Source organism: Clinocottus analis, unplaced genomic scaffold (assembly GCF_023055335.1).
Source record: "Clinocottus analis isolate CAN_PGR_092001 unplaced genomic scaffold, fCliAna1.0.p SCAF_5, whole genome shotgun sequence".
NCBI lineage: Eukaryota > Metazoa > Chordata > Actinopteri > Perciformes > Cottidae > Clinocottus > Clinocottus analis.
In genome coordinates, this window is record NW_027176207.1 from 3709682 (window position 1) to 3723580 (window position 13899).

A 13899-nucleotide genomic window follows, 5' to 3' on the forward strand; every position below is an offset into this window, starting at 1 on the left:
ACAAAAAAAGCCTGCTACAAATCGGGTGCATTTCTGACGAAAGCTGGGATATTGTTTTCACTACTCGTAAATGTACGCTGAGAACTTTACACATGCTAAGCTATCATCACCGCCAGGAACATGCAACAGCCTTTCTCCTTCATTGTTAATTCAAAAAGAAAAAAAAGGAGCTGTGAATGATCGATTCCAGTGGACACACAGCTTAAGTTGAAGTCATAACGCCAATCTTACAAAATATTTCTTGGAGATTGGGGTCCAAAATATTTTCAATTGGTGTCATACAAGACAAGCATCTGTAAAACATATATAAATGGCAGAATGTGTCACGCTTGAGGAGAATGCTAAGAGCGTTTTAGTATGTGATCCTTTGACGATAAAGGAAGTCAATGTTGACGTCCACATATAGACCACCCTCAAACTAATACACAGTATGGTCACAACTTGTAATAATTTATATAGAACAGAAAGACATAGGACAACACCAAAAATTGGTGACCTTACTTTTTATAATGATGAATCAACATTACCTGGATGTAACTCCAGTTCTATGAATACGTAGGAAGCCATTTTATGGCTATGGGTTATTTTTTTTCATAAAGGAAGTGTTTCGTGGTACAGCGCTCTTTATTGTTAGCATTAGCCGTCTGCCTCTCTGAACTGCTGCCTCTCTCAGACATCTGGTATCCACACAGACAGCCCTGCTTTCTACATATGTGAGTGGGTGTTGCTCAGAGGTGGAGAGGGTTTTCCACTAATCGGAAGATTGGTGGTTTGATCCCCAGCTCCTTTACTCCACGTGTCAAGGTGTCTTTGGGCAAAAATAGTGAAACCCAAATTGCTCCCGAGGGCTGTGCATTTTTTTTTTGTGTCATGTCTAAGATATGTTCTGAAGCTATAGACATTGAAAGTGTGATAATGTTTCTGGTATGGTGTCAGTACACTGCCTATTTTTGCAGTGAACAGGTGGAAAATATAGAAGAGACCTAAAATCTCTAGAAGACAGGCGCACACATGCAGTAAGGCTGCTGTAACCTATTAACATGTGCTGTGAAAAAAAAACAAAAAACAAGAGGTTTCCCAAAGCACAAAGAAGAGTGGCCTGGGCGCTATTCTATGGTTGCCTCTGGCCAGGGGCCAAGGGATGGATGTGCTTGGGCCTCTAAATCCCTACGAGGCTCATCTTCAGACTCAAAGGAAAGGCAAGGATTACTGGGAGCAGCTGGATGTCAGATTAACATCTTGCTGGATGTTAGTATAGTAAGTTGGAGTAATGGCATGTTGAGCTATAGATGGCTCAACTATAGGTGCCTGTGTCCATCCTACAGTATGTAGTGCACTCTGTTGTTTCACAGTTGATAGTAAACACCAGAGACATTCTGGTAAGAAGTGTGTTAATCCATGACAATCTCCTTGGCAATCTGATGGGTATTGTAGTATTGCCTGGTAAGAAGGCTAGCCTAGAGCTGCACCCTAGGCAGCATTAACATATAATAAATTAGACAGGATTAAGCAACAATTGATTCCTTTCCGAGGAAGATGGCCAAACAGAGGAAATGGATTACCACTGGGCCAAAGGCACAAAGAGTGAAGCCACTGACTGTATTCTTGACGTGCAATTCCTTTGTTTGTTTGCTGGGCCTTCACCTTGCATTTGGTAGCAAAAGACCACAAGATCATGATATCTTACAATGATGTTGGATTTTGACAGTCTCGCTTGCTGAAGAGTTCTTTCTTTTGCATGGATTCAAGGGAAACTGAGGTAAACACCAATCTTCCCACTAAATTATTGCATACTACTCGAGAAACTTGTTCTGCCTCAGGATGCTGAGGCAGAGGCTAATTAGGGTAAATCAATCGAGAAGTCAGTAGAGGTCTATGTTCATACAAAATACTATCAACCTACAGTACACTTTCAAAATGTTGTCATTTTTAGGGGTTTGTGTCTTTATTGACAATAATTTAACTTTTAGCTGAAGTCAACCCATGAAAACTTAAGTGTGGTTTTATCTCAAGACTAAAGGCTCAAAAAAGAAAAGCTTTCACGAGTCAATTGGAATATAGTCCAGTTTGGCTTTGCATAGATGTGTTTTTAGGCTTTTTACACCAAATACTAGAATGAAATGTATTATATTCCCTTGTGACATTTGCTGAACCAATTTTCAGAATAGAAAACTAGGCAATGAATAAATATGAATGAAAAATACATATTTAAATTGGTTTTAGGCTGATAAGAGCAACATTGCCTTGCTATGTGCCAACCTGTGGTAGAGTTATCCGTAACGTGGTCAGTTAGCAAACCACTCAAGCACGAAATCATGTTGGTGATACAACCGACCTAATTCATTGGCTAACTGATGGCCTATGCATTTCAGAATGCATAATGTACTGAAGACTGCAGAACTTAAAATGCATAGCCACTTTAAGAAAAAGGAAAAAGGAAAGAACTGAAATGAACTACACATGTTGACTGAAGGAAGGAACAAATCAAACAAAGACTCAGCGTCTTGTATTCCCCTTTAAAGGACGAGGTGATCAAAAAAAGTCCCACCTGCTAACCCCCCCCTTTCAGACATGGATCCAACCCTTACCTATTGCGGTGTAGAGGACCTGGTCACAACAACGCTGCCCAGATAGCTGAGATCAATCAAAAACAAAGCAGGTAAGACTCCAGGAGCCATCAAGAACCACCACACTGCCCCTAATTCATAATGATGGAGACATTGCAGTACATGAGAAGCGGACAGGCCCTGTGACACACTTTGCCCAACAACCTTTCCTTGGTAGTCAGACCTGGGGGTGTCCTGGGGGCAATTAAAGGAGTTTGGGAGAGGAGGGTTACAGAAAGGGAAGGGGAAGTAAGGGGGGAGAAAATCTGAGAGGTTGGAAGGTAAGGGAGAATTGGTCATGCAGTTAGGTTACTAAGGCCGAGGATGGGCCGCAGGGCCTGCCAAGATGAAATCTTCTTTAAGCATCCCTCTGCATGATAAAGGCATCTTCAAAGGCTTGGAGCTAGACATAACAATGGGTGTTTGCTTTGTCTGGGGAATCAATTGGATGAACATTATGGGATTCCTCCTGTTAGGTGAAAGCAGGGTAACGCATGATACAGATGGAAAAACAGGGATCCTGATGTCTGCAAATTCCCAGGCCTTTAGGGGCTTGTGCCAAGCAAATGACAGTGTTTCTCATCCGGGTGGACTGTAGCCCCAAAAGGTCTGAAATGTAATCTGTGAAGCAAATGCATTGTTTTGTCAATTCAACATATAATTTGTTTCACACTTTATACTTTTATGCTTCACTGGAAAATGCAATGTATTTTTCAAAGTGATCATTTTGAGACAATGCTTCACAGATTCAGTGGATGAATACCTCTAACATGGTGTCTAACATGAAAAGCAGCATTGACCAAACTGAACTTCCAAAGCTCATTAAATTAATCACCAAATGGTTTCCTTCAACCAAACTGTTTTCATTTTTCACATAAAAGTGTTAACAAATGAAAAAAGCATCTAAAACAAAACAAATTTGCCACAGAGATGATTTAAAAAATGATGGATATTAGACAGCACTTTCACTAACCAAAATGTCAGAGCAACTTCATACATCAAAGCATTATGGGTTGGGGCAGATGACTCAAATGGTATCCCTTTCTGCATGCCTAATGCACCTACCCTGAAGCTGACAACTGGGGTGGAGAGGGCTCAGATGGAAGAATCCCCTCCTCAGTCCTCCTCTGAGATGGCATCTGCCCAAATATGTTGCTGCTTTCCATGGGGGGTGACGGGGACTGGGAAGCTGGGTAGCTGGTTGCAGAGGTGGCAAAGGCCATTTGGGAACGGTAGCTGGGACTTGCTCTCCTGCTACCCTGGCCTTGGGCAGGTGAGGAGGAGGGGGTAGATCTCCTTGAGAAGCTGGCTGTGGAAGGAGGGAGGAGGGTAATCTCAGACATCTCTGGGGGTATGTGAGGTTGGACAATGCTGGGACGTGGCCTGGGACGTACTACAATCTCTGGGGAGCCCTCGTGAGAACTAAGGGGGCTTTGGGTGAGGGGTGAGAGTCGGGAGGGCTGGAGAACCACCTGATGCATGCCAGAATCCATCCTACGAGTCTGTCTGGGACTGAAACGAGGGGTGGTTTCAAACCATCGTGTGTCCAAGCTACTGAATGTGCTAGGGAGAATATGGGCCATTGGATCGATGTAAGGCAAAACCGGCACACCCATACCGTGGCTTGTGTGTCTTAGCTGCCCTAAATGTGCATCTTTCATAGCAAAGTGCTTGGCTGGGGAGCCACGAGGCCTGGCCCTGCTGGGAGACTTGCTTGAGCGGCTCTTTGGGACCTCCAGTGGCAGGACAGCTGGGTAAGTCGGCATTGGAAGGGATGAGGGCTGGAAAGCACTGAGGGGAAGCACATGAGGTGGAGGAGGATAGGGTGAGTCGTGGCGGAGATGCAAAGGGTGATGGGACGGAAAAATAAACTGGGGCCCCTCCAGACTTGCAAAGGTGAAATCCAGTCCCTGCCAAATTTCCGGGGAACGAGAGGAAGAGGTGAGTGTCAGAGGAAGAGGGAAACCAGGAACAGCATATTGAGGGAAATCACCATCTCCCATTTCTTCAGGAATCATGGGATGACCAAAAGGACCTTCAGCAAGGTATGGAGGGGAGGACATGACTGAGCTGAGAGGGCTAGTATCAGGCATGTAAAAAGGAGGTGGAGGATCATGATCCCCAGGGTGGCCTAGGTAGCCATAGAAAGCTCTGTGGTGGAGACCTCGAATCTGCCCAGTGGCCTGGAGCCGACTGCTCTCCATGATGGTCATACCTTCGAAAGGCCTCTGGAAACGAGGGCTGTAGGCTGGAGGTTGCAGGTAGGATTCCTGACTGGAGATTGGAGAAATCTGGTGAGGCCGAAGTGGTGCCATAACTGGGGGAAGGGGCCTGGGATCGTCATTCTCTTCGTCTGACTGCCGGAATTCAGGATAGCGGTCTGATTCTTCCACAAAGGGGAAGCCCTCAATTCGCCGAGGCTTAACAGACATTTCTGGGTCAGTGGGATCTATGACAAAGCGTCCATCTGGGCCTCGGCAGATGAGTTCAATTGGTGTCGTTGCTTCAGCTTCATGCTTGGAGACGCCGTACTTCTTGCTCGTTATTGCTCTTTTGGTCTTCTTGTATAAAGACAACTCCTCCCTCTTCCCCGGACTTGGTGGTGGTTTCATCCCCCGCTGGTCATGACTATCTTCAGATGATTCTGACAGGGATGCCTTTGAACGAATGCTCTCTGGGCTCAGCTTTCCTGACGATGACCTACAGAAAAGAATACAGAAGAAGTGAACCTTTAAATATTCATGAAGCCAGTACTTTGCACAATGCTTCACTGAAGATGCTGAAAACTGATCGAGCGACAATAAATCTAAAATGACAACACACCTTGCACAGAAACATGGGATATAAAATCAGAGGTTTAATTCATAACATCAATGACAGCTACATTCCCTTGACAGAATTATAACTTCTTACTTGATTATGGGCAAATAGTGAACAAAGATATCCTGCAAAATATGTTGCCTGCCAATTTCTAATTAGTACAATTAAGAATAAAGAAATGCGCAAACTAAATAACCTGTGTGCTGTTTGCAACATCTTCACAAGTTGATAGGGATATCACAACCCTCCAATGTCCTGAACATTGAGTGACCAATGGGAACTTGAGAAGAATTATGAATCCTTTAAAACTCAGTTTTTCTTTTAATATTAAATAGTATGTACTATGTCTAACAGCCGGGAATCCATGTGTGTTTGCTTCTGCACCATCCAAACTTTTCATTCATAGTCACAAAAAGACGTCACATATTTCTATGCCTCATCGTTGCCACCACCATGGTAACTTAAGCTAGACAGATACTGTGGTTTAAACAGTAAGGTTCAACAGATGCAGATGTTTGGTGACTAAAGATGATTGGTTTAATTGTCAAGTAGTCAGGTAGGTGTGCACAATGTAAGGCCAGTTGGAATCTGTAAGGTACATTATATCAAATCATGCAATATCATAAAAATACAAAAAAAGACAAACCAACAAAGTGGTTCCTTGGTACAAACACAAATCCTTTCACTCTAGCTATACTGTAGAGTATTTTGACAGTGAGACCCTGTCAATTGTTTTGGCTGTGTACTTGACTTGAAATTAATGAATGACATAATACAAAAATGAATGTCTTTCAGCTTTAAAGCCTGTGAAAAGTTATCTTCAACTCTAATATATCCAATTTGAATATTTCATATCCATGACTAAGAAAGCAACATCAAAGTAAAACAAAATGTCAGTATTATATTAGAGAATTCAACAGTCAAATTGCTTCATCAGGACTGTGCGGGTATGGTTGGATTACAGTTGAGTGACAGTGAACAAACAAAGCACCAACTGTCCGGGAGGATGTGATATCACATGTTTTGCATCCCCGCTCATTTTAAACTGTCATATCCTCCGAGTAAAATAACCCCACTGTTCAGACTTTGACAGAAAAGTGTGTATTCATGTAGGAGCCCATTACTAATGCTCAGAGGCTGCCAGAGAAAAGGGTGTTTTCGGGCCTTTAAGGGTGTTGACATCTAACTAAGACTTGCAGCCTTTTCATATGTAGTTTCACTATTTTTTTGACTATGCTAATATATAAACATTTTTAATTTAAAGTTAATGATAAGCAATACTTTTCTGTCAACAATGTCAATACAATCAAGGTGTATTTCAGAGTGTGGCATACATGTTTCAATAAATATGTTAGCATGTCTACTACCCCTTGATGTTTGAGAGCTGGGAAGAAAGACTCCTTTAGTGCCATGTGCACTACTTGCTCAAATATGTTAAGGTGGAAAGCATGTTAACTGCAGTACTATCTGGAGTTAAGCTTGGGAGTTACAGCTTGTTTGACCACTAGAGGGCTCCATGATAGGAAGAAAAAGAGCTGGCCTTTGCAAGAGATTTCAGCAACACTAGTTGTCATCAACAGCAATGTAATGCTCTGGTATGGTAGACAGGTGTGACTAACAGGTGTGGAAGCAGAAGCTTTGATCCAAGACACATGCAGACGAGTAAGAATATAACCCGCCGTAGCTGGAGAGACACTGGCTTTGTGTCAATATAAGGCCAAAGGTCGTTCTAATAAAAGCTAGCTGAGACGACTCAATTGCTGAAACTGTCCTTTTTTCTGGGTGGCATCAAAGAATTCAACTTTACGCTGTGACAAATTCATAGGGTACTTGTATTTCAGAACATGACCAGTACACACCACACTTTAAAGTACATGATATGAAAATTGGTTTCCATTTCGCGAGACATGTTTTGTTCATGACTATGTCTTCTTATAGGAAGGAGTAAATGAAAACAATGATTTGCTTTGAAGCCACAGTTACTTTATTTCGTGGGAAATATAACATATAGCCAATCCTCTTAGGAATCACTCTTGCTTATAATAAGTGGAGTCTTTATAAGGGAGCTGATACTGAAAAATACTGTTACATGTAATAGATACTCCAGCTGTGTGGTTTCTGTGAAAAAGCACATCTGCTTTATTGAGCTACAAAGACAAATAATACTAAAAATATAAAGTAGCTTGTTCTCAAACACTATGGGGATAATTTATACATTTGTGTGTGTGTGTGTGTGTGTGTGTGTGTGTCTATATATATATATATATATATATATATATATATATATATATATATATATATATATAAACACATACATCACAACTATGCATGTCTTAATAATGGGCTGCCTTTTCTGTGTTTACATAAAAGACTGCTCATACTTTTCTGTTATGTCTGTTAATTTGACCATCATTCCTTTTGGTTACATTAATCAAAATCTCATATGTTGTTTCTCTAGAAATTGGGACTACAACCAAGAAGAATAGTGGCCACAACAATAAAATGCAGGCTATTAACTGTATAATGAGAATCTTCACTTCATGTAGACAGTAAGAAATACAGCTGCTTATCTATAAACTGGCTGTTTCACGACAAAATGAATTAGCATTTTCTGGTTTATTTAACTGGTTTAGTGATCAATACTGATGCTGTAAAGGTCCTTAAAATTGACTCGATCATCATTCAATTAGATAAAATATTAAGTACAGACATGATTTTTCACAAGTTAACACATATTGTCATTAGCAGCAGTTGGCACTCTAATCTTAAAGATAAAAATGCAGATTGACAACTGAAACACTTGGTTTTCATTTTACGAAACAACGTAGATTAACAGGCAGAAGAAAAAAGTGAGACGGTGACAGCATCTGGGATGAAAAAGGGAATCATGGTGACGTGAATCAATTCCAAAGTGTCAAAAAGAAAGTGTTCCGGGTCATTCTGAGGTGAAACGGGGATTCATAGTAGTGAGAAAGGACCCATCGAATACACAACGCAAACCGTAGCAATGGCTACAACGCAGCGCTGTGAACAATGCAGAACACAAGGATCATGTTAAAGGAATAGTTTAGAGAAGATTGATTATCTCATATGGTAACCATGAAGGTACAGCCAGAAGCTGGTTAGCTTAGCTTAGCATGAAGATGGCGGTGACAAAAATCAGCCAACCAGCAACACTCATTTTCCAAAATGTCTTTTTCTTTAACAAATAAAACAAAGCACTGTGAATGCACATCTCAGGAACAATTTCATTGCTCTGGGAGGATAGATATTATTTTCAGAATATTTTCAGCTATATATATATATATATATATATATATATATATATATATATATATATATATATATATATATATATATATATATATACACACACACACACACATACATACATACATACATACGTGTGTGTGTATAATGCCATAACCGTTCTCATGCAATGCATGATGTCATTTACCATGATAAAACTCTTTTCTTTACTTTCGTTTCATGATTTGACTCTCATTGATGTTTCAACAAACCATTGCCATACAGTGAATGACCAGTATACTGTCTGTAAACAGTGAATGACCAGTATACTGTATGTAAACAGTGAATGACCAGTATACTGTATGTAAACAGTGAATGACCAGTATACTGTATGTATTCGAGGGGAGACGTCAATGCTGCTCCGATATCTGTATCTATGTAGCAAGAGCAAGGGGACGGTTGGGTTAGCTTAGCATTAAGACAGGAAGCAAGCCTCTGCTTCCAGTTTCTATGCTAAGCTAAGCTAACCAACCCCTGGTCTTAGCTTCATATAGCGTACAGACAAGAGAGATGCATCCATTCTGATTTAATTAGGTTTCCCCAAATTGTTAAACTATTCTTTTAGAGGGAGCCAAATACTTTCAAAATTCAAATATGTATTTTTGGTTTCTACTAGAACATGTTACATGCTTTAACGTACATAAAACACATACTGTCTCTAATACTGTCAGTCTGAATACACCTGTATTAAGCCATTGTCTAAACTGGGCTTTTACAGAAGGGGTCTTAAAGAGACAGTCGGCTGTGAAGATGTGCACTAAGATCCTCTTGGTGAAACACATACAATACTATGACCATTGGAAGTTTTGTCACTGGTATGGTGATTAAATCAAACATCAAACAGTGTCTACTATCTACTCTGATGTCTATTATCTGCTCCTGCTGTCCAGAATGGAGACATGGAGTGGATGGAGATGGAGTCCTCAGATAAGAGATATTAGCCAACTGTTTTTTATCATCCTGTTGCTTTAAATTATGTCCCGCATGCTTTTAAATCCCTAATAATCAGGGCTGAAATTTTATTTTTATTTTTGACGATAAAGATCCTTCATTTTTTTCTCAGTGAAAGACCCAGACTGGTATAGTTGTCGATCTCGTACAATTGGCCAGACGCATGCAGCCTGGCCAGGACTCTGGGGGAGCCGGGGGGTCGAACCAAAGTGCAAAAGGGGGTGTGTGGGGGAGGGTGGGGGGGTATACTGTGTGCAAGAACAGGGGGGACAGCGGTTGGCACACTCACTGAGGACTGGAGGGTCGGGGCCTGTACCTGCCTGTGTCCGGCCCCTCCCAGTAGGGTTCAATGCTGGGAATGAGGCTAAGTGGGGTCCTGTAGAAGTGGGGAGATCAGACAGTAAGAAGTGAGGAGAATATGGAGGTTAGCAGGAAACGCGTCAATGAGGGAAATGTTGGAAACGGCAACAGAAAATGAGAGGAAACAGCTGGATATTATTAAGTGGGTTGAAAATAGGAGAGAAATGGGAAGAGGCATTAATTAGTAAGTCGCAGAGAAGATCGGAGGGAAAAGGACAAGAAAGGCTTCCGTAAAGCAACTAGAGGGAGATAAAGATGAAGATGTGACCGCTGCGTATTTATCGAGGCCAAAGTCCCACAATCTCAGAACCGGAGCACGAGTCCACTGATACAACTTAGTTCTCTGGGTGCGTGTCTTTTCCCCCCAAGACAAGAGAAGGTAGAAGAGGTGCGAGCAGGGAGAAATCTAGGGAATGTGCATTTCCTGAAATGAGACGTTGCTGATGACGGCCGCAGCAGCTGAGGTTATGCATGTTGTCCTACAGCAAAACTTTGCAAAGCATCAACACAAGCACGGCAGCCTGTATTTGGACTGGTCAGATCAGTCAAACTGAGGGAATGTGTGAGTGAGTAAATAAGTTAGAGCCTCTATGTGAAGATATTTTGAATGGTTTTAAAGCATCTTTTTTTTAGCAGGAGATGATCATATATCTCCCTCGGGACTCGCTCCTTTGAGCAGAACGGACCTTCCTCATGGCGGACATTTTCACCCCGTCTGATACAGGTGTAACATCATGACAGATACTTTCCATATTAAGTGTGCCAACGCCAGGGCTCCAGCCTGTGCATGCCGGCACGCCTCACTACAGCCCAGGTTAATGGTATAAGTCACACCGCTGCTCTTCCTGCGATGTCGAAATGTCGGCTGAGAAAAGAGTCTATCGAGGGACCTGAGGCGAGGATGGTGGGTTGGATGGATGTGAGGGTTGACGAGGACAGAATTCATGTCGGACGACGTAATGTCAGATATTTATCGTTTGTTTCTATGAACACAAGGAACATTCAGAATGGAAATCACTGACGCAATGATGTGAAGTTGTCATTGAGGCACCAATGGGATGAGCTGGTGTATGATACTGGCTGCTCTTGTGTGAAGCTGGTGGGCTGTTTGATTTGGGGGGCTGGCCGTAGAGCTCTGTGCAGTGAAGCAGTGTGGTGAGTCATGTTGGAGTTACTTACGGAGTTCCCATGCTTTTTCTGCAGTGGGTTATGGAGAGAGGGGGGTCTGGAAGACGGGGGGAAAGAGAAAAAAAGGCCATTAGTGCCATTTCTGATGGATTTTAAATGTACTTTTTTTAGTATGTTTACATGATAATTACTGCAACTAGTCAAACAAAAAAGTTCCCAATGAGATTGTTATTGTCTAAATGAAAGCAGTTAGAGGCAGTGTGAGAGATGATGAACTGCCTTCACATTTATTGTAAAATGTAATGTTTTAAGGAGAACTCAAAGTCCCAGCACATTGTGGTTATGCTGAGGAAAAAGGCTTTTTTTGGTATTCATGATGAACAGCACTGATCCAAGACATTTACATATGAGGTTTATAAAAACTTCATTCCCCCAAAGACGACATCAGTGATGCTGTTGCTGAGCCTGGAGCAGGGTTTGATACCGAGTCAAAGGAAAATACTAAAATGCAAATGAGGCTTTAACAAAAACCATCAAAAATAATAACTGACTCGAGGCACGGCTGCTTTCTGAAGTGTCATTAAGCTTCGTCTTCCATGCATTCTAAGCCAAACAATGAAATGGATGTTTCCTGTTTCAACTGGAAACAGATAAAGCAGCACGAGGCTGCAGTTTAGGTACATGGATCAGTTAGGTACAGGTTAGGTAACTGACTGTTTACATCAGTGTATGGAAGCGATGAGGGGAAGGGAGGAAAAAATCATTGTGACACAATTTCAAAGTCTGATATGAATTGTTTTCTGTTTGAGACTCATGGACAGGTGAAACAAGTAATTTATATTTAGTTTTCATCTATGAAACAGGTAAAAAAAATCTTTGTCAGCATTTTGTGTCTGTTTGTTGTTGTAATACTCATTTTGGCCACAAGTGGCTGGAGTGCACGGCTACCCCATGATCTAAATAGAACTAAAAGCATTCATGTTTTCTTTAAGGAACGATCATTTCACCATGACACTCAAGCGCTATTGTGTTAGCAAGTTGATCAAATTATTAATATTTTAGTCCTGTAAAGAACGATGGGGTAGTCGAGCACTTTAGCATCATGTGGCCAAAATGAGAATTACAACAACAAACACAAAAAACATTCAAACACAAATATTTCACTCGCCAAAACTTCCTTTTTTCAGCAGGTGGGAATCGTTCGCCCTCACTTAGACAAAATGATCCAGGACAAACTTTTTATTTCACGGTTAAAATAAAAAAAATCTCACTTGCATTCGCAACAAAAGTTTACCGCATCAGTTTACTCGCTTGACAATAAAAGTGTGTTCACACCAAATGTCAAAAGGGGCGTGGCTTATCTCAGTGAAAAGAGCTATCATTTACGCTATCGACTATGGAAGAAATAACCCATATTTCTGTGCCGTGGAAGTCCCAAAAAACGTCAGAACATCCAACGCCCTCGTGTTTAAGTTCATAACATCATCCGTAGCGGATGGAGCTTCTCAACGCTGATTGGCGTTGACTCAGTGTCACGCCATTTTTGAAAAATTTAAACTGTCGTTTAAAAGTCGTCCAGCGTCAAACGTGCTATTCGCGCCGCCTCAAACGAGTCATGAAAATGCATGCATGTAATCTGGTTGAATTTGTGCCACGTTTGGTGTGAAGGCGGCATCAAGGCTTCAACATTTAAGGGCCAGAGTGTAGAATGTGGCGGTATCTAGTGGTGAGGATGCAGACTGCAACCAACTGAAACTTCTCGCATGTAAGAGAAACCTTTATGGCTGATATGAAAATTCAAATGGCGCTATCTAGAGCCAGTGTTTGGTTTGTCTACTCCGGGCTTCTGTACCATGGCAGACTTTCTCAAGAAGACCCACTCCCTATGTAAATATAAACAGCTCAGTCGAAGGTAATGAAAACACAACAATTCTTATTAAGTATTCATACATTTAACACAACATAGTTAATAATAACCCTTTAATGTGATCTGAACGACATGAAAGAATCTTCTCATCTCATTGGCTGAGAGATATTGGAGACAGCTAACCAGGACTTTCCCCCTCACCTCTTTTCCTCTTGAGTTTCCGCCTGCGCTGCTTGTTGACGAAGCAGGCCGCCATCGTACTGAACAGGACGGCTGCTGCCAGGAAACAGATGGTGGCCACGATGCCGGCCACCACAGGCCGAGCCAGGCCACGCTCCTCCACCATCTCCGGAGGAGGGAAGAAGTCTGTGGCGGTGAGGAGGGAAGAGTCGTGGTTGAAGTCACAGTGTCACATCCAAATGAAAAGAAATGAAAAAGAAGAAGAAGGTCGTGACAGCTTGCGGTTGGACACGGTGTCGGCAGAGACGTGGCCTTCCCGGAGGTTGTGGGGAAAAAATACAAAATGTGAAGTTGCAAGGAGGAGCGAGCAAAGGGAACTAAGAAACAAACGTTAAACTTTAAGTTTGTTCACGAGACTTCTGATATGAGTTTATGCTAATGTCAACATTCATATGCTGGCTCTGAAATCGGGGCGGATATTTGCCGTGAGATTACGAGGCAGATGAGAGTCCACAGGAAGGGAGCACGCTGTCCCTCCGCGAGAACAGAACACACTGTGCTCTGATTAAGCAGCTATCTAATTATGTGAGGAACTGAATCTGGGTTTTCTGACCTTACTTTGGGGTTCATTTGACGTTAATATCATCAATAAATAGAAGCTCTTTTGCATATTTGCAC

The 13899-nt window shown here is 41.9% G+C and overlaps 1 protein-coding gene across 5 annotated transcripts in view; it reads right to left on the minus strand.

Annotated features, from left to right (window-relative positions):
• Window positions 1–13899, minus strand: part of LOC137802274 (protein turtle homolog B-like) — a 109342-nt gene that overhangs the window by 10087 nt on the left and 85356 nt on the right. For 2 of the 5 annotated variants that reach the window (XM_068600059.1, XM_068600058.1), the window contains exons 16-19: window positions 13243–13407; window positions 11226–11271; window positions 9976–10062; window positions 3672–5306 (exon numbers count right to left, since the gene is read on the minus strand). In XM_068600059.1, coding sequence (XP_068456160.1) covers window positions 3672–5306; window positions 9976–10062; window positions 11226–11271; window positions 13243–13407 — 1933 coding nt within the window. Of the gene's footprint in view, window positions 1–2588; window positions 2635–3671; window positions 5307–9975; window positions 10063–11225; window positions 11272–13242; window positions 13408–13899 lie in introns of all 5 variants that reach the window. The other 3 variants (XM_068600061.1, XM_068600060.1, XM_068600062.1) reach the window with 2 other exon arrangements.